The following is a 25641-nucleotide window of genomic DNA, read 5'->3' as shown; positions in this document are numbered from 1 at the left end:
TCATCCCCCATTGGGAACGCTCAGATACTAATACAGTGCCTCTTTTGCTTTTTAGCGTCACGGACACCTACGTGCTGAGTCTTGAAATGAGGTGAGGGGGGCGAATCTTGGTGTGCATATCCGTACTATATTTACTTCTGTGACGGAGGCTGTCGCATTTGTCTGGGTCTAGAAAGCCTGGAAGAACTAGCGTACTTGGCTCTCGTGGTGGGAAGAGGATCAATGTTGCAGCGAGACGGCGTTTTAGCTAATCGTGACAAAGCTGAATCCAGGGGTAGTAAAACGGAATAGCTGTTTCTAGGTAACAAGGTAAAGACTGGTAATTGTAGCATTGAAGCTGTGTAAGGAGCTGAAAGAGCGTGGGAAAGGGACATGCAGATGATCCGAGTTACGAACATGCACGAAAACCACCGTAGATAAACCTGGCGTAAAACCCTTGAGCTTTAACACTGCATGAACGTGGTGGTTGACCTAGTGCTATGGTTTCTGGACACATCACGGCATCGAGTGCAACGTTGCCGTATGCTTACAATTTGACTTTTAAGCTTCTATATATATAGTACCCATACCTAGAAGCGACATTCTGATCGAAAATGTAACTGTCATCACAGTGGCCATTATTTCACGATGCTTTGCAAGTCTTTTGAGCTTGGTAGCTTGAGTAGTGGAATGCAGCACGAGAATCCTCCATTTGGCAGACAAATCTACTGCATGAACTGGAAGCTTCCCAACTACTGGGTACGGCACCATCTGTTGAATCCAACTCGCCAGCAACAGCACACGCATCACTCCTTACTATTGCTCCTGGCGTTACATCGCAGATTGAACCCTCATCTATCTGTCCGTAATCGGTCGTCAACCCGTTCCGTCGTCATGCATGATATTTCCTGTATCAAATTCGGATCGGCGTCGAAGGAGTTGTCACATATCGCATTGCAGTGCCAGGCTTCGTTCAGCAGAATGTTGCCGTTGTGCATCGGCTGCAGCAATAGTGTGCTGATGTTGGGACATGGTGTTTCAGGGTCTTGGTGAACCCAACTTCATCTCGATAGTGCTTACATGGGCGCAGGGAACGTGCCAGGTTGACGGTTTGACGCTCTGCTCAGGTGCAGCATCGAGGATCGTGAAAGTATATCCTGTGTCGGCTTTCTGAAGATGTCAAGATCGTGTAACGGAGGCTTCTTATTCTCTTCCATCTCGCAACACACGGATTCTTTGCCGGACACATGAGGGTAGTTCCTTGGCTCCACAAGCTTGGCAAGCTTTACTCTCTCGTAATAGCATCACCACAACACAGGGACCTCAAGCCTTAATCCTTACTCTCAGACATCCTAAATGACTCGTTTAAGACTCGTTTAGAACGCCAGATTGTCTGGGATTCAATCCTACTAGCCGAATTACATCGGTAGTTGGGTGATCAGCCGCTCTTTGACTGTCCTCGCCGCAACATTGCATGCATAAGGAAAGGGGCAGCCCGTTCTTGGGCCACTCAGAACACGATGGCGTTATTAAAAGTCCTTGTGAAGGTTTGCCAAGCTATGCAGATCCGCCCTGAAATATGTATCAGAACAGGGGATCAGGGCTGAGAATGTCGGATTTTCCGTCAAATGCCGTGCTGACATCACTGTTAAGGAGACACGTGATCGGGATTTCCGTCATGGGCAGCAGGATTCCGGCTTGCGAAGACCCAAGTAGAGCTTCATCAGGGCATATTACAGTTATTAACAGTATATCGACCTTTTCATAGAACCTTTTCAATTGATTCTGGATAGAACGCTATAGCTAAATGGTTCATCTTGTTGAAGTATCATACTCTGCTCGGCTTGACCTTGTAGACAGCGTTTTCCACAGCGACAGCCCCATCATGATCAACAAACCAACGCAATTCACTGACAAAAGCGGAGCGCTCTACCCATTTCAGGTCCGGATGGCTGGTCTCAATAATGGGAGATCCCAGCCATTCGTTCTCTCCAAACTCGAGAGTTCGAGCCTTCGGGCCCCCGGTAAAAACTTCCATCCATTTCTCATCAATCTGTAGAACACCCTTGAAGTGAATGTAAATCCCGTGACCTTCTTTCGATCGAAATTGAACTCGAACATCAAGATGTCCAGTGTTTGTGTCAGGGTCACGCTGATATATGGTTAGCGTTTGCCTAGTTGAGCTGGTAGAGGGTTTACCAGAATCCAATCAGCGCCGCCTGGGAGAAGGTCTGCCTCGAGCCCACTGCCTTTGATGTGGCCGTGCGTCAGAAAAGCGACAATGCGATGATTATTGCCCTTGGCTTCGGGGATGACGAGGGCTTTGTCTGGGGATGTATACATCCTCATTGTAAAAACATGTTCTAGTGAAGGTGGCATGGTAGAGGCGTATGATAATCGTAAACTGGATTATTCTCTCTATGCTGTGAATATTGAGAGTCGGTGGCTCCTTGGGAAGATATTGCATTCATGGTGGCCTTCTTATAGGAACCTTGAACCCGACAGTCTTGGCTACATCTCCGGCCAGTGATTGACGAATGGAGTCTGCTTATTCTTGCTAGAAAACGATCACTGCATTTTCTTGTGCCTCCAGACTATAGAAACGGGCACCTTAGTAATTACTTTCTGGTTATTTATTCGTCGAGAGGAGGAAGCAGGAATGGTGTTTGGTGATCTCCACTCCACCGCATCTGTCCAATGAACCGTCGCTTGTCATAACAAATGAGAGACGGCCTGGTCACTAAGCACCTTACTGTGATCACCGAACAGCAGGGTGAAGCTTTCTGAATCATCTGGGTTGACCATATAATCAAGAACACATTATTGTTGCATCGCTTACTGGAGTGACTATGGCACTGCATGTCCAGGTCAATCCTTGAGGTTGACATTTACATTACTGATAAGATAAGATAAGCTGTCTCATAGATATGTAAAGAGCAGTAAGCAGCCAATTACTTAGATGGCTGCATCGCATCTCAAGATTTACAGGGGGAGCCAACGGACAGGATGGGAAACGAGAAGCCATTAGCAATAATTATAAAAATAAACCAGACAGCAGTCTCATTCAAACTCAGTCATCCGATTGACTATCAATTAATCACGGCCTTATTGACGTCGTTTCCAACGGGTACATGGGTCTCAGTAATCAGCCCCGGGATGATTATTAAATCAGCCCCACCATATCGGCTTCATGTACGTGTGAGTAACCAGCCATAACATTATTGCCTTCGATTGGAGCATTAATGAAGCAGGAATTGGAATCGTCCATCGGACTTGGCGTAACGTCGCTATTTCGAAGTAAAAATGATCTATTAGAGACAGTGCATATTAGTAATTGACCACTATTGCGGATTGACATGTATATAACAGGCATCATTTCATACAATGAAACCATTAAAATACCAGCACTACACTAGACTACAGCTTCTCAACACATTTATAACTCAAGTTACACTTAATTAATAAGCCTGCAGTAAAGATAATGGCTCCACAAACCTCGAAGCTCTTCAAGCCAATCAAGGTTGGCGCCCTCGATCTACAGCATCGCATCGTCCTAGCGCCCTTGACCCGCGGCCGTGCTGATTTGGCTGGTATCCCCGCTACCTACGCCGCGGATTACTACTCGCAGCGCGCTACACGTAAGTTCTCATTATGGCTAGGCCACTAGAGAAACTATTAACAAGTATGATGACTAGCTGGCGGATTGTTGATCACAGAAGGAACCTTCATCTCCTATGAGGCATCTGGGCGTCCTTTCTCACCGGGCATTTACTCCAAAGAGCAGATTGCGGCTTGGAAGCATGTCACCGAGGCAGTTCATGCCAAAGGGGCTTTTATCCTTTGTCAGCTTTGGGCTCTTGGGTAAGCTAGTCCCCACTTGCCACTGTCGTTTCACCATTGACATTACCATCAGACGTATTGCCGAACCTGATCTAGTCCCCACTGTTCTCAGCCCGGGCTCTGAGCCGTTCTTCGAGGACGATGACGTTACACGAAAGATCCCGGATAACTTCACCGTCATGACTGAAGCCCACATCGATGATTTCGTGGAATACTACCGACAAGCAGCTTTAAACGCTATGGAGGCTGGTTTCGATGGCATCGAGATCCATGGAGCCAATGGATATGTAAGCATTAAAGCTCGAAGCGATAAGCCCATAGCTAACAGACAACCTGTAGCTCATTGATCAGTTCGTAAGTATCGTCTATCACTTAGGAAGTAGAATATGCCTGACATTACCGTAGCTCCAGTCAAACAGCAACGACAGAATGGACCAATACGGCGGCAGCGTCGAAAACCGCATCCGCTTCCCCCTTCATGTCGTCAACGCAGTCTGCGATGCCATTGGACCCGATCGTGTTGGCGTCCGTATGTCACCGTTCACACGGTTCCAAGGAATGCGAGAAGTCGAACCGCTGTCTCTCTTCGTTCCCTGGGCCCAAGCTATCGTAGACGCTCAACCCCGCATTGCGTACATTCATGCCATTGAGCCTCGAGCAGATGGTTCAGTAGATACGCCTGAACATCTACGCAAGGCCGAGGATACTTTGGCGTCTATAAGAGAGGTAGCTACTCGTGCTGGTGTTCGGTTCATCGTGGCGGGGGGATATACGCCTGAGAAAGCGCTGCAGCATACTTGCGAGACAGATGATCTAGTGGCTTTTGGACGTCACTTCATTCGTAAGCGTTCCGTTCATATGCGTTCCTTCTATTTATAACATTTCTGACCCAGCCAACCCTGATCTTCCTGCCCGAATCAAGAACGGCTGGTCGTTGACCAAGTACGATCGTTCCGTCTTTTACGAGGTAAATGAGGTCGGATACAGCGAGTAAGCTAGCCCGTTATCTACCCTTTCAACTTATAACTAATACATACTTTACAGCTACGCGACTTATGTGCTTAATCGAGCAACGTGAGTGCTCCCATATAGTCTGAAGACTTGCGCCTGAAGCTGTGTAATGGTCATCATAAAGCCCAGCTAGTCCTATAAGAGCAACACCGTTTCAAGAGCCAATATAATATTGAACTTAACTATCGTAAGACAACTCGAAGGGCCACGGGCCTCGACGGCACGATTCACGGGCCTTTTCAGTTGCGTAACTACAAATCGTCATAACTTTGCTGTTCAGCTTCTTACCATCGTGCTTCTTCAAACCATGCTGAAACCAGAGCTTTACGCCTTTTATAAGCAAGTCTGACACACAGTCCGCATCCACGATGAAATAGTTTTTCGCGTAATTACCGAATGCAAGAGCTTTCATGTGAGGCGCAGCCTCCGGAAGCTTCAAACGGGACGCAGGACGTATTACTCTGTGCACTTGAACCAGTATGGACTCCAGTAATACCTTGGCATTTATTTCCAGGACCAAGAATTGATGGCTGGACGACTCAATTGAGGCTTCGGCGGCATGACACCAAAAAGGAGCAAGACGGAAGTCTGCATAACTCCCTCCAATATCCGATCCAGACCACATGAATACTGTCTTGAACCTAGAATGGACACTGGCCCCAGAGTTCAGGAACATACGGATAGTGTCTAAGACCGTAAGTGCCTGAGTCGAGTTGAGTATATTTTCCGGGTTATGGGAAAGTTCCCCGTATAGCGATAGGAGATATCGAAGCCAAGGACTGCCAAATTTGCAAGTGCTCGTCTCTGATATGCCAGGCCAGTTTGAGTTGTAACCGTCGTTGAGCATGAACTGGATCACGTCAGGGTCCATCAGCATGTTCCCGTCATCATCTGGTTGATGGACCCTGGTACAAGAATGATAAAATATACAATAGGCAGTCTCGTTCCTCTCAGAATCTGGAAGAGTTGCCAAATTCTGTTTTGCTAATGCAAAAAGATCGTGCTTTGCTGCATAAAATGAAATCTGGCTCCGGTGAGATCTAGAAAAAATGAAATCGTCGTAGGGGTACTTCATAGGTGGCAGCATGGATCCTCGCTCGTACATTCTCTGCGCAAGGTTCAATGTAGAGGTGAAAACTTTATCTGGGAGGCTTGCATCGTGCATCCATAGGTTTAAGGTGTAATTCAAGTCTAAGATTGTGCAACGTCTCATTCTCGACTCAATATTAAGTGAAGTGTATAGTTCAAACCAGGCTAGGGAAGCCTTGGTCCTTCGAATCAAGAGCTCTTCTCGTGAGCAAGGGCAAGACTCCCAGAGCTTGCGGCCCTCTTCTGTATCGAGCAAGAACTCTTCGGCGCTCCTGTGGATGAAGTATAGTCTCATTTCCAAGCCGGAAATCAGGGCCTCCAAGCCAGAATCGGCAGGGCTGTCTTGTATGTTGCCATTAAGGTCCAGTAGCCCGGCACAACCAGCTTCTAAGGTATTCATCATGCGCAAGCGCTTAGTCTCGAGATCTTGTACGATTATACTCTTCTGCTGGACGACAAACTGATCTAACAGTCGACCATCCGTTGCCATCATGAGTTCAAACAACGGCATGGGTATGCTTTTTACAGCAAAAACCAGGCTGAAGATCAAGGATACGGATTGCTCATATATATCACGATCAATAGCAGACCGCAATAGAATATCCCGGTATAGGTCCATAAGGTCTCGAGGCGTAGAATTCAATCGCCGATCAATATCAGTATTCGAGTCGCCGTTGTTGATGCCTCGAATCAACGACCGCGTAACAAGCACAGCCCACAAGAAAACGCCCTCGGACATTTCCCTTATACGTCGTGCTAGATCCGAGGCTTTGAGACCTTGTGGTTCCTGCAGGATGGAACTCCGTATGGAAACCTTACTGTATTGCTCTATATCCTGTGCCGTCAACTCATGGATCTCAAGTCTAGGTTTGTCTTGGAGGTGGAGTCGAAACAGACGCTCAGGTCGACTTGAGACACAGAGTTTAATAGTAGGGGAGATAAGGGCTCCGAGCATTTGTAGCGTATCGAGTGTATCCTGCTCCGGCAAAATCTCGTCCAAGGCGTCGATGAAGATACATATAGGCTGCGAGGAATGATTTCGGTAGTGGAGTAGCAGATTTTTAAGTTCGCGCGGGTCCCAATCACTTGGTGAATACTTTCCATCTTCATCTGTCATCATCCTCTGAAGAGAGCTGTTTGAAATGCTCTTGTCGCTCGTCAGGATTAGACGCACCAATGAACAGAGAAAACCTTTGAAGGAGTGCTGCATCGTACTACCTGTCTTCCAGAAGAAGTGTGCAATGATTATTGCGTCTTTCTTCCATTTCTTCAACGCAGCTGGTGTCCTGGAGTCCGATATGAGGTATTTCATGAGAGTACTCTTCCCAGAACCTGGCTTCCCAGTTATCCAGTAAACGGGCAGATCCGACTTCAGCCAATCAACAAAGCTGTCCCAATTTCTCCGTTGTCTATGGCTTGGGGTAGAATCTTCCGAGGTATCAGATCTCTCATCTGATTCTGTTCCCCAGCCTGCGTCCGTGTCATCTCCCACTTCAGGCGATTCCTCTTCTCCAGACTTCTCGTCTGATGTTGTTTCCCAGCCCGCCTCATCGCCTTCATCATCTTCCAGGGATTCTTCTTGTCCGAACTCCTCGTCTGATGTCGTGTCAGTTTCCCATTCAGTTTCCGGGTGTCTATTAGTCTCCGAATCTTGGTATGAGGGCCATTCCAAGTCTTGTTCCACAGGATCTTCGACAGATTCCTCGAAGATCCAATTAAATGTAGACGGGGCCTCTGATGAAATATTATTTCTTCTTTCGTTCATCTCTGAATAGCTGAGGCTTTGAATAATCCGTTTCCGAAACTGCTCAGGCTCGGATACAGACTCTTCTCTTGAACATTTTGTCAGTAAATAGGATGTCCTCATAAGTATGGGTTCCCTTACTTCCTGTTTGAATCCCAGTATCTAAGGAATCCTTTCGCATATGATGCTGCACAAGCAGCAGCGTAAGGCTGCCAGTTCTTGGCCTTATGGCTATCAGCGTAATCGGATACGCTTTTGATCACAACACATGGGAAGACTTCCCATACGCCGACACTCTCCATCTCGAACCCCAAAGCTTGCGTCTGCTTCGTGATATGATCACGATCTTTTGCAGACTTCATTACCGTATCTCCTGTTGCGAATGCACCAAAATGGACAAGTGGGTGAAGTTCTTCTGCTTGCCGATTTTCTCTTTGCAAACATTGGCTCGTATCGCACCCCACCTGGTCGCAGCTTGAGGTGAGGGCTATGTCGCAAACTGGATCTGAATCATGGTGGCACGATGCACATGTCGTACACGCCAGCGATTCTTGGTGTTTATGGCGGTATTCAACTGGGAAAAGTAGATCTCTACATCGTCCCGGGAAAATGGCCGGCTTCTTTGCGTTCTGGCATAGCTCAGTGAGATATTTCCAACTTTCTGTTTGCAACCTCTCACTCTCCCTCGTTGTCATCAGTTTGGATAACAGATTTCTGATCTCAAGATTTGGCCTTCCCGGGATATCATTGAGGCTATCCTTGATTTCGAATTTATTCGGAAACCGACGGCCAAAGTCATATTGAACAATACCGGTACTGATGACCACGTCGCCGAGACATATCTGGCTTTTGCTTTTGGTATCATAGGGCGCGCCCCCACATATACCGACAAGTAGAGCTAGCTTGATGTTGGGAAAGCTCATGTGGCAAAAGGCAGCTATGTTGCCTGCAGAGACTTTTCCCATACCCGGTAGATGGGCCAATACCACATTGTGTTGTCCGATGACACCGATTGAATAGGCATTAGGGTCCCCTCTAGCCTTGCCGTAAGAGAAGCCATCGTCTTCCCAGTGATGATCGAAAAGAGAGATGACAGCATCAGCCTCAAGAGTCAGAGCACAAATGATAGCGACCTCAAAGTGATCCCGTTTCTCCGGCCGATTAGGTCTCCATGTATCCATGCTGAGCACCTGAGCCATGTGAATATAACGGCTGAGGGTTAATAGAATGCTTGAAAAGTGGAGAAGAATAAGAAAAACTCGGTCTAATAATAGCTAGCAGCTTATGAACAAAGAAGCTTAGTTGCGTTAGTTAGAAATAGATCAAAGCTGTCAGGAGACGTCTAAAGTCCTCGTTATCTGGCTACCTCACTATTACGCCACTCACTGCTGCCTAATCTGTTGCTGCCTGATTAAATGTCACCTGACCTATTGTAATTTATTGTAAGAAATCAAGATGCAGAAGACGTACCTCGTATGTATTGTTTACATAATCCAGTAAGCCACAGGGCAAAACCTCAGGCTAAAGCTGCGAAACGAGGCTGTCTGAACTAATAAGACTTCATTCGAGTACTTCTTCTTCCACATTCTGGGACGACTCGCAAAATATTACGAGTTGATAGTCCCTACAGCTGATGGCTCACATCACGCGCCTCACACACGCCAAATGGTGTAGCTGCATAACACAGCAGGACTGTTGACCTAACCACTGTCTCTTCTAGACTTAGTGCCTAATACCAAAAAAAATGTACTCGAAATCATACTAAGACTCTACACTTAGTAGCTAATATGTACTAAATGTAGTCTAAATTATAGTAAGATTCTACCCTTGTGTAGAATATGACCACGTGTGGTAGAAGTATCATGACTCAGGTGGAGCGGCAGCCATCACAGGGAACTCCAGAGCCGGCCTTCCACTGACAGGCAAAGGATCGCTAGCTCCAAGCTTGTTCCAAGTCTTCGTGATCATGTCCAGGTACTGGGCGAATTCAGGACCCGGATCACCATTACCAGCAAACTCTGAAGCAAGATAGACGAGCTCATCAATGGTCACATCTCTATGATCCACGACAGACATGCACAGAATGTAAGCCAGGATGTTCTTGTGCACCTCAATCACTCCCTCGTTGGCAAAGGTATACTTGTATGTATACATGTCAACGCGAATGATTGCATTGCTAGATTATCCACGTCAGCATTTCTGGGGCCCTTGTGAAAAAGGAACAGAGCTTCCATACTGTTTTACGCAAATAAAGAACTTTTTATCATAGCTTTCGCCAGCGGAGGAGTCGCCGAGAATTGCAGAAAGGCCAGTCTTTACTACGGATTTAAAGCCATCAAGGGCACCTTTGGTTCCGGTATCCGAAGCGCCAAAGAAGGCGTCTACAGCATCCTCAACGCCTTTACCGGGCTGTAATCACAAGATTAGTTGTAATATCCTGGTAGAGAGGCCTGTTGAGTAGTAGACTCACTGTGCTTTCAGCATCAACAACAAAACGACGCTCGAATCTCAACGCTCTCCTTCCGGGGACTTTGGTATGCGTTGCTGACTCACGGTCCAAGAACATCTGCTCCAGCTCGTGTTGGAAGGTGTCTAGCCGCGCATTTGCGAGCTTCATCATCAGCTCTAGCTGTTCCTTTTTCTTCCTATTGTTCTCATCGTCTGCTGCATTTGGCTCAATCAAAGCGCTGATAGTATTGCCCATTTTAGCATAGGATGGATGAAATCTGTAGAACGGTGAGAGAATTAGATCATTGAAAATCGGGTGCTCAGATGAGGAGGGGAAATACGCTAACGTCGACGTTCAGCCAACCAGAAGATGCGTTCGGGCGCTCTAGACTCAGTTGTGAAGTCAGTCCCGATCTAACGATAACATGTTCCAGACCGCGGTCCAGATGTCTCTGTAACATCAATCACATAGGCGGGTTGTATTGAAATGTCTGAATAACTACCGAAACACATTTAGATACGGTTTAGACTAGATTGGATTATTCTTTATTGCTTTCGGACAACCAGCAGAACGGGTTCGGCAGGCCTCCCAGACACTGGAGTGCCTCCATTTCTACATAGCGCTTACACACCGCACCAGATAGACCTCTGTGAAGGTTCAACCCGCTAGACCAATGGCCCAAAAACAGAAGCCTCCTGTTTTTAGGTAACAGAGGAGTAGGGCCTATACCGATTCTCAACAACCTCAAAAGTCAGACATTACACTAAAATATTATAGGTAATGACCGAAACTGTGCTTTGTTCTAGCTTCTGTATTCATTTAGTAAATCAAATCGTGCAGCTCCCTCATATCACTAATCCACTGGCGTAAACCCAAGGTGGCTCGATTACTCGTCCCTACTGTGAGTAAGCACTCCGACTCTTGGTAACATCACAAGCAACACCCGGTAAACGAGTACATAAACCCTTAAAAGAACAGCTTTAAGGATTTATTAAGTGCCATTTTCCCCAGAAACCTAATCTCCAACCTTATCAAGCTCCATCAAAATGGCAACTCAGCAAACCGCCAAGACACAATATGTCAGGTCACCCAACGGCACGACATTTGCATATCGCCAAATCGGCGATGCGACCGGTATACCCCTAGTGCTATTGACCCATTTCCGAGGTACAATGGATAAATGGGATCCTCTTATTGTTAACACCCTGGCCAAAAACCGTCGCACTATTACAGTCGATTATGCTGGCGTTGGTCTCAGCACCGGCGACGTCGCTACTTCAATCCGACAGTCCGCCGCCGATATAACACACTTCGTCGAACTGATCGGTGAAAAAGAGATTGATCTTCTTGGATTCAGCATTGGAGGCTATGTCGCTCAGATGGTAGCTCTCAACGCGGATCCTAGCAAAGTCAAGGTCCGCAAGTTGATCCTTGCAGGAACAGGCACCAGCTACGGACCTGAGCTTGTGTACTCACAGAACAAAGATGTCGGCTCTGTTGCGAGTGTCAAGGATGTCGACATCAATGTCTTCAAGACACTCTTCTTTCCCAAGAATGCTGAGGGCGACGCTGCTGCTGAGGCTTGGTGGTCGAGGATTCATGAGCGAAGTGCAGAGACGAGTGGTGAAGAGGCTTCCCTTTGGTTGAGCAGTGGATATAAAGATGGTGGAAAGGGACTTATGGGTCAGGTCACGCAAGGTCATGATTTTACAGAGAGTGCTGAGAAGAGTGAGGGGGAAGATGGTGCTTATGATCGGTTGTCTGATCTTAGGATCCCTGTGTTGATCGCCAATGGAAGCGTGAGCAATCACTACATCGATTGATGATGAGCTATACTGACAGTTTCCTCCCGGCAGAACGATTACATGATCCCTACGCCAAACAGCTACCTCATCTACCAGAAAGTTCCGAATGGCCAGCTCATTCTTTATCCTAACAGCGGCCACGGCTTTCTCTTCCAGTATGCTCCGACCTTTGTCAAGCATGTCCAGACCTTCCTTGAAGGCCAGTAAGCGGGCGGTATCAATCTACTACTCCAAGCTGGACAGGATACACGAGATACCAGTTGGATATATAGACATTTATTGAGCTATCACTGTCATTCTCCCTTCACCTGTTAATCTCATCCTTGTCTTGCTTATTTCCATTCATCCCGTCACAAACTCACCGTCGCTTCATTACCCAAGCGACGTATCTTGACGCTAGTTTTCTTCAATGATAGACATCTTCAACGACTTACGGATGTCCATAGGACGAACGGCGGGTGTCCTTCCGAGACACACAGTCGAGTTGACGAGGCCTGTCGAGTTTAGTTAGCCTTCAATATTGATTGATTTCGTCCCTAACACTTACACATAATAAGTCTCTCAACATCAATCTTGACCTTTGTCTCCCGTTTAGTAGGCTCCTTCCACTGCTCCCCAGGTCCTTTACCCTTCGGTGGCGGTGGCATGGCTCCCATTGCCATACCCATCAAACCAGCGGGGCACGAAAACGAAGGGGGCTCGTCACTTTCTAGATCTTCCTCCACGAAGTTACCATTACCTGGCATATCCGGAGGTGTGGTGGGACCAGAGCTCGTCTCTGAATCTGATGTTCTCTCAAACATGCTCATGTCGATGTATGCTGTAACGAAGTCTTTGCCCGCTGGAATAGTCACGCCGTAGCCGCGGAGACAGATCTCGATCTCATCTGAATCAAAGAAATCTCCATCATACTCTGGATCAATGATGCGTAATTGCGGGTTCAAGCGTAGATCTCTGATCTGTTCGACCGATGGACCGAAAGGCCCCATAGAGAAACCTGACATCTCAGATGGTCTGTACGCCTCATGCTCCAGTGACCTATTACCAATCGGCATATCACCTCCACCGTACCCCTGCTCAGGAAAGAAAGTCCCAGCACCACCAACATTAGTAAAAGGAAACTTCCAATTATTAAGCGTAGCCTCCCTCGACTTGCGCAGCGTCTCACCAATGCGACTACATATCTCCTCCCTCGTTTCAAAATGCATGCAGAACCCAAAGACCTTTCGATACCACGCGGGAGGCGCATATCTCATCGATGCTAGGAGATACGCCGCTTCCTGAGAGGCTCTGTGGTACCGCCGGCCAAAGTTTAGCTCTTGGCTTGCGTAGGACCGGGGGTTAGGGAGGGTAGAGTCCCATGTTGATCCGGGGAGTTGGTAGGTCATGTCGTAGAAGGGCGCTTGGGTGGTGGGAAGCTGGAAGTAGGAGGTTGTATCGAAGGAGTGTGGTGTCGAATCGGAATTGGACCGTTGCTGGGAGAGCATGGGATCGATTGGGTTGGTGGTGTAGTCCATGCCATCCATCATGGGAAAGTCGAAGCCCTGGGACTGTGGGAGTGGTGGCGTGAGATCAGGTGAGACCTCGAGAGGGACATCGTTGAGAAGGCCATTCTGCTCCCCACCTGGAAAGTCAGGCCTCTCGTTCTCATCTACTTCTCGAGCGCTGGAGAGCAAGCTTATAGTGGTCTGCTTAATATGCTCGATGATCTGCGGATTGTTCTTGACAGTATCTTGCTCAAGAATAACAGAAGTGAAGTTAATAAACTCCCTCCCCATATCTTCCTTCGACCGCTCTAGTTCTTCAACCTTTTGCTTCAGAACATCAATGGCAGACTCCTTACGCTGGCGATATGCGCGCTGAGCCATGCGATTCTGTATTCTGCGGCGCTAAATTAACCAGTTAGAAGACCACGCAATACTCAAGCCATATCACTAATCATTCCGAGACGTCAAGTCACGGCGTACTCACGTTTGTCACAGATCCACCCTCCGGTACTTCAAGTGGTCTTCTTCCCCGTTTGGGTCCCGACACCGTATCTCCCGCATCAAGCGGCAGTACAAAGATACTATCCATTTCTGAGGTTGAAGAACTCATGGCTTAATAAGAATATTCTGACAAAATGGTATGACGCAAGGGTTCATGGCACGTTGGAGAAGCTGATCGGCGGGAGATATATCTCACCCAGAGATCGAGTTAGGGAACTCGTCTCTGCGGCGTCACGGCCCGTCCAGAGTATAAAGTACCAAACGCTGCTTTCAGCTGACAGGCAGACCAATCATCTAGTGAAGTGGCACTGACTAAGTGATTACAGACCGGACTGATTGATCCGCATCTCCACCAAGACGCCGGCGTGCAGCATAGACGCCGGCATTGCCTTGCAGCTGAGTATACTGGGGATCTTATCACTATTATTAGCCCGCTTCTTATCTACTAGACCCTTTATGTTACAACACTGATGGATATGCTTCTTGTCTCATCCTGCCGACATCGTGGACTAATATACACTTGGATTGCTATGCACGATATTGTTTCCCAGTGCAGGTATCAAATCAGCTCGGCCCCACGATCTCACGTCAGATTTTGGGCTCAGTCATAGTTTGGCGACATACCGGTCAAATGTGGCTTCTCGTGTTCAAGACGCCGGCGTCGCTTTTACCCCACGATAGCATTGCGGGCGTTGTTACACCACGCTACAGCCCAACGAACAAACACCAGTGAACGTCTTGCCATAACCACATAAGCTTAAACCTAGTTTCTTGGACATTGAGCCTAATACAAACCAAAGCTGGTCTGTTGTAGCGGGCTTTTATTGCTTTTATCAAGTCGCTTGCGTTGATTATGAACGTCGGGTTTTTCGTATCGGACCCTGAAAACGTTGGGTTTGTCGGGGTCTATCAGCCCTAAGATAACAGGCCTGAGTCCCTATTGGAGCGCTGCTGACATGATCTGACCGGTCGTTTTCAGCGTGCATTAGCGCCTGCGACACAGAACACTGGAGCCCGAATACCGGCCAAGATTGGGTGCTCGGGCACATTACCGATTCTCAACACCAAGGATCATTTTCTTTTAACTGTTTTTGGGGTTAATAGCCTAAATCCTGCCCATGCCAGTTATGCTACATTCCTAGACCATGACGAAAGACCACTATTAATGGATGATGTCTGTAAAAAGCGAAAAGCGACGATGTTGTTCATAATGCAAATAGACTCATAGATCAAGATAGAGTGGAGTATCTTTCTTCCCAACCAGGTAGAGCTTTATCCAAGAAAGAGCGCTTCGGTTCAACTATCACAATAGACTTCTTCTACTTTGGCATCTCCAGAACAGCTCTATATCTCATCTTGTTCTGCTCAAGCAATTCAAAGACCTCTTTGATGGTTGAATCACCCTCATGCTTGAAGAGCTGAATCATAGGCTTGACACCATGACGCCCGGAAAACTCAAGCATCTCATCATGAATGTTTCGAGACCCAACGAGGCTTGAAAAGACATGGTATCCCTGGAAGAACATTGCTCCTGCACTGCAAGATAGTCAGTATCGATAAGCATATTTGAATGGCTTAACGTACGGCAAGCTAAGAGGCCCGTGAACTGGGGCTGCAAGAGGGGCGATGGTTCCGTCCCTAGCGAGGAACTCCTTAGTCATGACCCTGCCGAAATACTATTAGCCAAGCCTTTCTGCACAACACCAAAGTGCTTACTTGTCCCAGTCAGGATACTTGGTTCCACAAATGACAAGAACGTCAATCGGCGCCGTAGCCGTATGAAACATACTCTCGATGAGATGAAACTCCTTGGCGCCTAGCTGTCGTGCTTCTGCCTCCTTGCTAGCGCTCGTGCTGTAAACAATAACATCGGCACCCATCTTATCCGCATACTGAATGGCGAGATTGCCGAGACCACCGATTCCGAGAATGCCGACACGTTTCTCAGCTGTCACTGTAGCCTTGAGAGCAGCGTACACAGTAGCGCCCGCGCACTGAAGAGGTGCAGCATGCTCACTGGAAAGGCTATCAGGAATCCTGTGGAGGTATGTCTCCTTGCCAATGTAATAAGTACCAAAGGTACCATTGTCAAAATCTCCTTCGCCGAAGATAACACGCTCGTAGCAGTAAATGTCTCGCCCTGACAAGCAGTACTTACAGTGACCGCAGGCGTCGCGGTGAAAGCCACCACCTGCTCTATCACCGATCCTGAATTGTGTCACCAGCGAGCCAACTGACTCAACAATACCGATACCCTCGTGGCCAAGAGCTACAGGAGCTCCTAGCTGGCAGAGCACGATGTCTGAATGGCACACACCGCTGTGAGTCAAGCGGACGAGAATGTCATGAGGACCAAGGTCGGGTAGCTTGACGGAGGAGGGAGCGAAGCCTCCGTTGCCATCGCCTGCACGGTAAATGGTATGTTCTGTAGGGGCCATTCTGAAGCTTGAAACACGAAAGGTAGAGTACGACAGCAAATCAAGTATCTGGGAAGCAGATGTTATTACCTTGTTATTGAGGATGGCATTAAAGATATAGTCTAGCATCCCAAGCTCGGGATCAAAATAATCATTCTGATTTATAATAGCAAAAGGCTTCATCAGTCCGAGACTTACGTATATCAAATCTAAATACTATAGAGCTATTGTACATGATTACTATCTCAACAGTATTTCGTTATCGTCTTATCGCTTCTCCCAGTCGGGCATTTCTGTCATCGGCAGCGGTTACTAATCCTTTCCGGCCTCTGCAATATGTACTAGCCAATCATATCGCTCTGATAACCATGTTAGTCACTGTAGAAAATAAATGACCGAGAACAGCAGCGGCATTCGGTGTCTACATAAGGATCTGATGACGATGGCAGCAAAACAACATAAATATTTCCTATTTCTTCGATGGAAATTCGAAAGGTTTGGTATTGAGATATGTCAGACGGCATTGACTGAAGTGCGAATGTGAACGGAGTGTTCTTCTAAGGATGCCGACTAGCGTCGTAAGCTGTCACCGCGCCCGGCGGGGTAGAGATGCCGGCGTCTTGGTTAGGTCAGGAATGGTGAGGTAATACAGACAGGGGGATGATCACTAAGCAGAGTGCAGAGTGCAGAATGCAATGGGACAGTGAGGGTATCACGAGAGGGAGTAAGTAATACCAAATTATTAAAATAGATAGATTCGCAGCCTGTATATATGTATTGGAAACCAAGATTCATTCTACTCAACATCAACATCAAGTCATTCATATTCTTGACTACTAGAGATGTCTTCGCCATTCAAAAACATTATCATCGTCGGAGCCACTGGCTCAATTGGCTCTATCATGCTAGACGCCCTAGTCAAAGAACCTTCCTTCACAGTCTCCGTCCTCCAGCGTTCATCTTCAAAGGGCAAACTCCCATCAAACGTCAATGTCATCAAAATCGATGATTCATACCCAACTGAAGAACTCATCTCTGCTTTCACCGGCCAAGACGCTATTGTCAACTGCATGACCTCCCTGGCCGTCGCCGATCAACTCCGCTTCGTCGATGCTGCAGTCGCTGCGAAAGTGAAGCGCTACGTCGCGTCTGAGTATGGTCTTAACAACAACAACCCTGATGCCAGAGCCTTGAACTCCGTTTTCCGAGAGAAGGGCCAAGTGCAGGATTACCTTCGCTCCAAAGAATCTACTGGTCTAGAGTGGATGGCCATCGCTTGTGGCATGTGGCTCAAGTGGAGTGCCGTACACGATTTTCTGGGAATGCACATCAAGGACAAGAGGTTTGTTGTTTGGGATGATGGAGAGGGCTGGTTCAGCTGTACCACTGAAGCCAACACGGCTCTTGCTATGGTCAACGCCCTCACTAAGAAATGGGAAGAGACCAAGAACAGAATTGTCTGGTTGAGTGACTTTGCTATTACGCAGAACATGCTCCTTGAGACTATTGAGCGTGTTAGTGGGGAGAAGCTGGCTGTTGAGAAGATTAATAGTGAGAAGTTGATTAAAGATGGCCAGGCTGCTGTGGCAGCGGGAGATCCTTACGCTGTCTATAATTTGATCGAGACGGGGTTTGTCACGGGGCGGTTTGGAGGACATCTTGAGAAGGAGGGTGAGATCATGAATGACCTGTTGAGTTTGCCAAAGCAGGACTTTGAGGAGGTTGTCCGTGCCGCTTTGGAGGCTGTCAAAGAGTCTTGATCATGCAATGCTATGCAGTTAGGATGGGGCTTTAGTGCAATTTATGAAGATTTCATCACACTTTATGAAAGATTTAGGGTGCATGATTATGTCATGGGATCAAGAAACTCATATCCTCAGTATCTGTTAGGAGCCTTAAGTTTAAACACGCGGCTCAAATGGGTATGCAGCTATATATATGTGATTGCTGGCCGCAAGGTTAAACTTTGGGCTGCACTCGAATGTGATGATGACACTATAAACCCAAAAAGTAGTGACTAACCCTCCTCAAAAGCTTATCTCCCTGACAGATACCTTAACTATAAATATCCGCCCTCGCTCCGTCTGTTGCGTTTAGCATTTTGTCTTACATCGTCAGCGCCACCCCAGCATGCCGTTTGACTCTCATTGTATCAACAATGGATCCATTTTCCAAACTCCCGTCGCTTGTTCAGACTGAAATATTTGTTCAACTCCGGTCTGATACAAGTATCAAGCAGATAACTCGGGCCTCTCCCTCGATGCTATGGCATTTCGTCACTTTCAGGAAAAGCATCATCCGCCGCATCATTAACCACATTGCTCCTCCCACCACTTCCGGCGATATCATTCGAGATGCTCTGCGAATTATCGACATTTCAGACAACGCAGCGGCCGAAAGATATAAAGAAACGGATCTCTCGCGAAAGGCGAAGGCGCCAGACAATTTGACCGACGATCAACTTCGAAGGCTCTGGCGCCTCTTTGTCCGAATGATTCACTTCATCGAAGATTACATATCGAAAGCAACAAGCGTCTATCCCCCGAGAGCTTACATGGGCATTCCAGACGTAATCGATGGCAGCGGAAGTTATTTCCAGGGGCAGAGACTAGAAACCAACGCCGTGAGGTTCACGACGTTGACAAGTGCTGAGCGGCATAGGTTCTTATCTGCCTTTATGAGACATGAGCTGCTTTGCAAGATTTTCTATCCGCGGGATAGGTATCTTGGAGAGGAAATAGCGATGGGAAGACCGCTAGCCAAAATGTGTCAGGAGGCTGATTGGGAGATATTACTGTCCGTCCATGCATACTATACAGCTGTGTACGGAGCGTTGTTCGCGCATGGTGCGAGTTCCTGGTTTCCAGGTATACCTGAGCAATACCAGAGAGGGGAGCGGCCTCAGAGTTCTGTGCCCACTGAGTACGGATTATTATTCCCTGATAATATCTTTCTTAATGCTAGAGAGTACGAGAAAGATTTGGATACAAACAACCAGGTTTTGGCCTATGTGTTGCCATGTTTTGGTCTGGACTGCTTGACGCAAATCCTGTTATATGTAAGAAAGGCGGTCTGGCACGAATTCATTCTTAAAACATGGCTCCGAACATTACCTTTTGCCACCTGGTATGACTGGAGCCTATGGACTGAAGAGCTCCCCAATAGTCTCACAGAGACAGAGTTTACAAGCTACGATCGGCCGCGGACAGATCAGCCACGCCGAGGCTACAACGGCATCAATTGGGACAGAGGCATAACATTCAGACCTGGGAATCGACGCCACGAGTGGGTGAAAGATGTCCAACTTGCCGCTTATCGTCAACGCGCCTGGGGGCTATTTGATGACGACAGGTTGTATCCGAAGCATACCCACCACTTCCCACCCTTTCATGAGCTTTATCGAATGCAAACGGAATTTGAGGAGATGGGATCTCGTGCTAAGCTAGAGCGCAATCATAGAAGGTCTCAGCAATGGCAGGATTACTGGGCCTTGGATATACCAGTACCACCTAGACCACGACGCGAAATCGTAGCTAATGCTGATGCGGGCACTATTATTAGGCATCTGGGGCCTTGCGTAAGGTTTTTTGATGCCCCGAACGAGAAGCTGCCGAACAAGCTAGTATGAGGTTTGTGAAAAACTATGTATTAGAAAGAGGTAGGCAAATAGAAAGTATTAAAATGCATGGCAATTTTTTGGAGGTTTGCCCTAAACGTTCCTAACTTTGTAAAAACCCATCTTAAGTTTAGGCCCTAATCGCAACGTACCCCGTAGCGAGCTCGAATGGGCTCTAATAGCATCACACAAACAAGGTGAGGCGATAGGGAATTCAGAGATTCTACATACATATTATTTAAGAATTAAATACTCGTTTGAACCAATCACTATGTTCGTACAGTGGTGCCTCTACTGCATGGTGGCAATGCTCCCCATGAGTGTAGGTTAAGTAGCTTCACAAAGTGACCTAAGAACTCCTCGCCGCCTTGATAATGACATCGCTAGCCTTCTCAGCAACAATGTACAAAGGAAGCGCGATATAGAAACCAGGGATCTTGGGGAAAACACTAGCATCAACAACGCGCAAGCCCTCAGTACCCCGAACCTTGAACTCAGAGTTTAGAACAGCCATGGGATCGTCATCAGCACCAATGGCAGCAGTGCATGAAGCATGGTGGCCCCACGCCTCATCCTTGAGGAACTGTTTCGCCTTCTTCTCAGTGTCCGTCTGGCTTCCGGGCCAAACTTCGGGGAAGTCGCCGTCAAGAGGGATCAAGTCGTCAAATGCCCTGCGGGCGAACTGGAAGCCTTCATATGTGGCTTGGAGATCCTTGTCGCCTTCTCCATTGGCGTTGACGCCGGTGTCGAAGTAGTTGAAGTTGATGTTGGGCATGTCGCGAGGGTCGGTTGACTTGAGAGTGACAGTACCAGCATTGTTACGGCTATGAGCCTTGAGGATGATCCAAGCCCAGTGCTCGGCGTCGGCGAGTGAGTCGGCGGCGTAGCCGGGGAAATAGCCCTTGAACTTAGCTGGGGCACCAGAGATGAGGAGATCGGGCTCATCCTCAGCGACAGAAGACTTGAGGACAATAGCGATAGCGATGCCGTTGGTGCCGTACACACCCTTGGTAATAGGACCAAGACCCTTCTTGTACTGCTCCAAGCAAGGGTCCGGCTGGGTCTCAAGGAATGTGCACTTGGATGTGATGACAAAGTCACTGTCAGTCTTACCAATAACAGTGTTCTCATACCGATCCTGCATGTTGGTTCCAACACCAGGAAGATCGACCACGACAGGAATCTTGAAAGAGTCAAGCTCCTTCCTGGGTCCGATACCACTAAGCTTCAGGAGCTGAGGAGTGTTGAAGGAACCAGCAGAGATGATGACTTCGCGCTTGGCCTTCACGCTACCGGTACCAGTGGACTTGGCTGAGCCGGAACGAGGGTCGGCACGGTAGAGACTTGCGCCTTGCATGTAGTTGACGCCAACGGCACGAGGCTTGGAACCGCTCTTGTCGAAGTTGATCTTGGTAACCTAAAGATGTGTGAGTGCTGAGGTGATATACACGTTGGGCGACTTACAAGAGTGTTGAGCTTGATGTCAAGATGGTACTTGCGAGATCCATCCTTGTTGGTAGCCTTGGCAGTGTTGAGGATAAAGTCCCGGGGCCCACCACGAACATTGTCAGTCATCGCCAGCGGAACTTGGTAGAGACCGGTCTTGCTGGTCTGGCCTGGTGCATTCAGATCACGAAGTAAGACTTGGCCAAGGCCTGCGACAGTGTTCAGGACGAAGCCCAGAAGGCCTTTACCCATGGCTGAGGCAGCAGAGATGATCAAAGACAGAAGCTTCTGATCCTCAACTACCAACGACAGTGAAGTCAGAGATGTACCCAACCAGCCACTGAAGCCGTGACCGATGATACTGCTGGGGAGATACATGTTCTTCTCAATCTTCTCGAAGTAAGAGCGCATGTTATCAGGGTTCCAAGAGTCATCACCGGTAAGACTGGCGATGTAAGACCAGTCACTGTCATGAGCGGCAATAGTGATGAGGGCATTGTGACGGGTGCATCCACCGAGAGTACCAGCACGGGGATAAAGAACACCTAAAGGCTTCGCACCCGTAGGCGGCGTGAGTCCAGTATAGTAGCTACCATCGGTCTTTTGGTAGACCATCTTGGAGTCCTTCTTTTGTTGCTTTTCGTCAGGGTAGTGATTGACGAAGTAGTTCCATCGAGTGTCTTCGAACTCAGTCGACATGAGATGCAAGGCGGGAAGCTTCTCAACCCAATCATCGCCAGAGTCACCGCCAGCATCGATGAGAAGGACTTTGAAGCCAGCGACTGCGAGGTTGGCGGCGACAGGGCCACCACCTGCACCAGAACCGACGACTACATAGTCATATTCAACAGCGGTATCGCGTTTGCCGATGAAAGGATTATGCGACTTAGGGGAAGAACTGCCAATACCAATGTAAGTGTGATGTCGCAATTGACGAGACTGTGGGACCTACAGAGCAAAGGCTGAATCAGCCAAAACGGAAATGCAGGTAATAACGAATGACAAACGCATATTGGCTACTCAGCGCCAAGCACTTAAAAAACCCAAAGAGTTGGAAAAGAATGAATGGACGGCTTTCTAGAGCATGAAACCAGAATCCCAGATGCCGTGCCCTGCCAGATAGATAATAAAGAGGAGAAATTAGGACCCTGCCGCCCAAAATACCACCAGACCCCGCCTGTAAAAACGATCGCCAGGAGGTATTCCAGGAACAGAAGCACGCATTCGGCGTTGCACTTCCGGATGGAAACGTCGTATGGAACCGGAACTTGGGAGTCTTGATCGACTCCGCTTATTGAGGACGGGCGAAGGATTCAGTGCGCATCGATAGAGGCAGATTGACGGAATCCTTCTGATGCCCGAGAAAAAAAAGAAACGAAAGGGAACGAAGTAACTCGAGGCGGAGAACTTGGGTTCGCAAGCCCCTGGACTAATGAGTTTACAAGGCGCAAGGTCGTACTCGTGCGTTACAGTCGTAGTCGCGGTGGAGTTTGGGTAAAAGGGAACTTGAAATGCTGTCATATTTGGTTAGTGACAGGGCAACGTAGTCAGTGTAGCATCGACCAGGGTAGGGAAATTCCACCTGTCATCTAGTTAAGTGAAGCATTGCATTTAACTGGGTGATAATACAGTGCGGTATAGCTCAGTGAAATTCCAAGGGGCCAAGTAATATCAGACTTCAGGTGCCATGTTCCGAGCCATAGACTGCGGGGATCTGCCCGTCCCGCGAGTGACGATATTCACAGTCTAGAACATTTAATATCGCCAAGTTCATTACAGCAGGGCTGACCGTTAAGCTAGACTACGGGGATCAGGGCATGCTTGTCCCGTCTGTGCGACGGCGTTAGTTAGTGAAACATTTCCCCGGACGATCGTAGCCATAAATGTGCAAGGCCTAACAATAAACTCTGCCCCAACGAACCCTTTTGGTTTAGATTCAGTCACTAGTGCATAACATAATCAACGACAAAGAAATGCTCTCAATTCTTCTAAACAAAGCAGTGCAGTGAGTCAAGTAGCACGCAAACTAACTCGGCTTTTCCAGGTCCCATGACATATGACACAAATGATCGACACGATTCATACAGGCTCACGCGGAACAGCCGGCCTCCTATCCGTCCACGCAGTCTCCTCGTGGCCCTGCTCCTGGCCTCTTCCCATCTGCGTAAGTTCAATTACCGACGAGTCATCGTGGTGCCGCGAGTACCTTGTCGAGATCTCCGTGTCGATGGTGATCTGCGGCGTGGCGCTGCCCTTTCTGTCGCCGGTTGGCTGCTTTGACTCCTTGGAGATGTTGGCGTAGCTGTTCTTGCTGCGGTTCGTGGAGGCGAAGACCTTGGGGAAGACGATGCCGAAGAGGGCGCGGATGGCGGGCATGCAGGCGCAGAATATGCCGACGGGGACTTCAATTGTGCTCCAGTATCCGATTTCGACATAGTCCTCTGTGAAATGTGTTAGAGCGGAAAGTGGGAGGGGAATTGGGAAACGTACGGGTTACGTTGCTGGTTGTTGCGTAGCTTGCTAGAGATTGAAGACGGACTGCGCTGACAATCGTGACGCTGAGACATTAGCAATAGAATGGCACTCGAGAGGGAAACTCACAAGATACCGACGCTAAACATGAGCATGAGTTGAATTTTCTTCCTCAGCGACATCGACAGCCCGTAAAGCTCCTTCAGCGGGATAACCATCGTGCCAACATCGAGAATGATGTTCAAAATGGCTGCAAACCAGCCCTGGAGGTTGATGTTGTTGCACTTGGCCTTGTACTCCTTGTCCCAGGCTCTCCAAGCGCCGTCAATTGGTCTGCATTGGAAGATGGAAATGAGCTCAAAGGTGATGAAGTATGCGACGTTGAGGCCGATGAAGATCCAGCATGCCAGTCGAATATGTTTGCCAGGGAATACCTTCAGATAGAAAAGCAGGATGGAAATCTTTGTGATGGGCAGGGCTCCGAGATAGAGAAGTTCGTCCCAGTAGAACAGCTGGGGCGTGTCAGTGACGTGAATGTGGATGATAAATGATGAGACTCACGTAAAGAAAATCAGTGATGTCGTCTGGTTGAACGTTCCATATATCTTTACCCAATCCGACCCGTGAGACTGTCAATCGGTCAGCAGTGAATTGAGGCAATTTAAAAGCGTGGGCTTACTCTGCACAGACAAAGCATTGAGTGGTATCATCATAGCCTGGTCAAAGGTGAGCTGCTTGTGTTGAAGAGGGATTTAGTGATGCGTACCACTGCAAGCAGCATGACCCAATCGTCGGCTCCCCATGTTTGCTTCGCGGCAAACACTCTGGCCATTACCCGCAGGCCAAAGCCGATGAGGCCGAGAATAAGGAAGACGATACCGATGACCCATACCAGCGTTGTGCGATCGCGAGACGGCGCGTTGCAGGTATGCTTGGAGTAGCTCTGAGTTACTAAAGAGTCAATCAGTAACCCGTGGGACAGCGTGGGATAGATGAGAACAAACTCACACAAACTCTCTCTCACCGTGCAATTCGCCGCAACGCAAAGCGTGATCTTCTCATTAAGCTCAGCGTTTGTACAGATGCATGTCGTGTTCAGACCACAAGGCGACTTGATCGCCAACTCTTCAATGCAGAGAGCCTAGGCAGGCACAAGTTAGCCAACTGTATCTCGACGGCGGTAAAAAGCTTCACCTACACCACAAGTTGGAGGCTCTTCGGGCGCCGCGGCGGCCGATACACCAAGCTGAAATAAAGCCAGCACTAGTGCCAGCGAACCAAAGAGCTTCATTGCCAACCCGGATCAAAAAGACCATAAACGGTATGGGCAGCTCGGAGCGAATAATGACAGAAGAAGAAGAAGAGAGAACAACAGGTCGGAAACGCCGGGTGGATTCGTCCCTTTCAAATTCAACGTACGTGCAGGAGAGGACAACAACAACAGCAATGATGAGGAATTGTTTCGATTCAGGATATCCTGGTGATCAGCACCGAGCCAAAGAGCCGGTTCTGCTATGGATGTTTGTCTGCCTGGATGAATGTTATGTTGCTCTGAACGATGATACTCTGCTCCATGAACAGCTCGCAAGCTAGTCGGCAATCTCAACACAGGAACCCGGCGAATAGTCCAAATCCACTGGGAACAACCTCACTAGCGAGAGAACACTTGTTCTGGAATACTACACTGTCAGCCCGGTTTTTTTGCCCTTTCTTCCAGAGCAGGGGATGCCAGGCGATCAACAGAGCGATAATTTGGTGGGGGGTAAGGGTATCCTTGCGTTCTGT

The 25641-nt window shown here is 48.2% G+C and overlaps 11 protein-coding genes across 11 annotated transcripts; 4 read left to right on the top strand and 7 right to left on the bottom strand.

Moving 5' to 3' along the window:
- Nucleotides 1-1807: 1807 nt before the first annotated feature.
- J7337_013147 (uncharacterized protein) lies at nucleotides 1808-2358 on the bottom strand (the record flags this gene model as incomplete). The annotated part of the gene is made up of 2 exons (XM_044830643.1): nucleotides 1808-2131; nucleotides 2179-2358. The coding sequence occupies 2 exons, from the start codon at nucleotides 2356-2358 to the stop codon at nucleotides 1808-1810; spliced, it is 504 nt and encodes a 167-aa protein (XP_044673918.1).
- A 1102-nt stretch (nucleotides 2359-3460) lies between these two features.
- J7337_013146 (uncharacterized protein) lies at nucleotides 3461-4897 on the top strand (the record flags this gene model as incomplete). The annotated part of the gene is made up of 6 exons (XM_044830642.1): nucleotides 3461-3617; nucleotides 3675-3840; nucleotides 3893-4106; nucleotides 4225-4660; nucleotides 4713-4809; nucleotides 4864-4897. The coding sequence occupies 6 exons, from the start codon at nucleotides 3461-3463 to the stop codon at nucleotides 4895-4897; spliced, it is 1104 nt and encodes a 367-aa protein (XP_044673917.1).
- Nucleotides 4898-7025: 2128 nt separating this feature from the next.
- On the bottom strand, nucleotides 7026-8025 carry J7337_013145 (uncharacterized protein; the record flags this gene model as incomplete). Its single annotated transcript, XM_044830641.1, is given in 3 exon segments — nucleotides 7026-7123; nucleotides 7135-7751; nucleotides 7805-8025. 3 exon segments carry the CDS (start codon nucleotides 8023-8025, stop codon nucleotides 7026-7028), a joined length of 936 nt encoding a protein of 311 aa, XP_044673916.1.
- Nucleotides 8026-8272: 247 nt separating this feature from the next.
- Nucleotides 8273-8559, top strand: J7337_013144 (uncharacterized protein; the record flags this gene model as incomplete). Its single annotated transcript, XM_044830640.1, has 2 exons — nucleotides 8273-8305; nucleotides 8374-8559. 2 exons carry the CDS (start codon nucleotides 8273-8275, stop codon nucleotides 8557-8559), a joined length of 219 nt encoding a protein of 72 aa, XP_044673915.1.
- A 964-nt stretch (nucleotides 8560-9523) lies between these two features.
- On the bottom strand, nucleotides 9524-10367 carry J7337_013143 (uncharacterized protein; the record flags this gene model as incomplete). The annotated part of the gene is made up of 3 exons (XM_044830639.1): nucleotides 9524-9839; nucleotides 9900-10072; nucleotides 10134-10367. The coding sequence occupies 3 exons, from the start codon at nucleotides 10365-10367 to the stop codon at nucleotides 9524-9526; spliced, it is 723 nt and encodes a 240-aa protein (XP_044673914.1).
- A 791-nt stretch (nucleotides 10368-11158) lies between these two features.
- J7337_013142 (uncharacterized protein) lies at nucleotides 11159-12124 on the top strand (the record flags this gene model as incomplete). Its single annotated transcript, XM_044830638.1, has 2 exons — nucleotides 11159-11911; nucleotides 11969-12124. 2 exons carry the CDS (start codon nucleotides 11159-11161, stop codon nucleotides 12122-12124), a joined length of 909 nt encoding a protein of 302 aa, XP_044673913.1.
- Nucleotides 12125-12313: 189 nt separating this feature from the next.
- J7337_013141 (uncharacterized protein) lies at nucleotides 12314-13785 on the bottom strand (the record flags this gene model as incomplete). The annotated part of the gene is made up of 2 exons (XM_044830637.1): nucleotides 12314-12411; nucleotides 12465-13785. 2 exons carry the CDS (start codon nucleotides 13783-13785, stop codon nucleotides 12314-12316), a joined length of 1419 nt encoding a protein of 472 aa, XP_044673912.1.
- Nucleotides 13786-15224: 1439 nt separating this feature from the next.
- J7337_013140 (uncharacterized protein) lies at nucleotides 15225-16343 on the bottom strand (the record flags this gene model as incomplete). The annotated part of the gene is made up of 3 exons (XM_044830636.1): nucleotides 15225-15441; nucleotides 15490-15570; nucleotides 15622-16343. The coding sequence occupies 3 exons, from the start codon at nucleotides 16341-16343 to the stop codon at nucleotides 15225-15227; spliced, it is 1020 nt and encodes a 339-aa protein (XP_044673911.1).
- An 821-nt stretch (nucleotides 16344-17164) lies between these two features.
- J7337_013139 (uncharacterized protein) lies at nucleotides 17165-18082 on the top strand (the record flags this gene model as incomplete). Its single annotated transcript, XM_044830635.1, has 1 exon — nucleotides 17165-18082. One exon carries the CDS (start codon nucleotides 17165-17167, stop codon nucleotides 18080-18082), a length of 918 nt encoding a protein of 305 aa, XP_044673910.1.
- Nucleotides 18083-20287: 2205 nt separating this feature from the next.
- On the bottom strand, nucleotides 20288-22395 carry J7337_013138 (uncharacterized protein; the record flags this gene model as incomplete). Its single annotated transcript, XM_044830634.1, has 3 exons — nucleotides 20288-21355; nucleotides 21403-22282; nucleotides 22337-22395. The coding sequence occupies 3 exons, from the start codon at nucleotides 22393-22395 to the stop codon at nucleotides 20288-20290; spliced, it is 2007 nt and encodes a 668-aa protein (XP_044673909.1).
- A 1068-nt stretch (nucleotides 22396-23463) lies between these two features.
- Nucleotides 23464-25147, bottom strand: J7337_013137 (uncharacterized protein; the record flags this gene model as incomplete). The annotated part of the gene is made up of 6 exons (XM_044830633.1): nucleotides 23464-23825; nucleotides 23875-23942; nucleotides 23986-24368; nucleotides 24623-24799; nucleotides 24881-24997; nucleotides 25055-25147. The coding sequence occupies 6 exons, from the start codon at nucleotides 25145-25147 to the stop codon at nucleotides 23464-23466; spliced, it is 1200 nt and encodes a 399-aa protein (XP_044673908.1).
- Between the last annotated feature and the right edge of the window lie 494 nt (nucleotides 25148-25641).

This window comes from Fusarium musae, chromosome 11 (assembly GCF_019915245.1).
Source record: "Fusarium musae strain F31 chromosome 11, whole genome shotgun sequence".
Lineage (NCBI taxonomy): Eukaryota > Fungi > Ascomycota > Sordariomycetes > Hypocreales > Nectriaceae > Fusarium > Fusarium musae.
The sequence above is the reverse complement of the archived record's forward strand: the minus strand, read 5'-3'. Positions and strand labels throughout refer to the sequence as shown.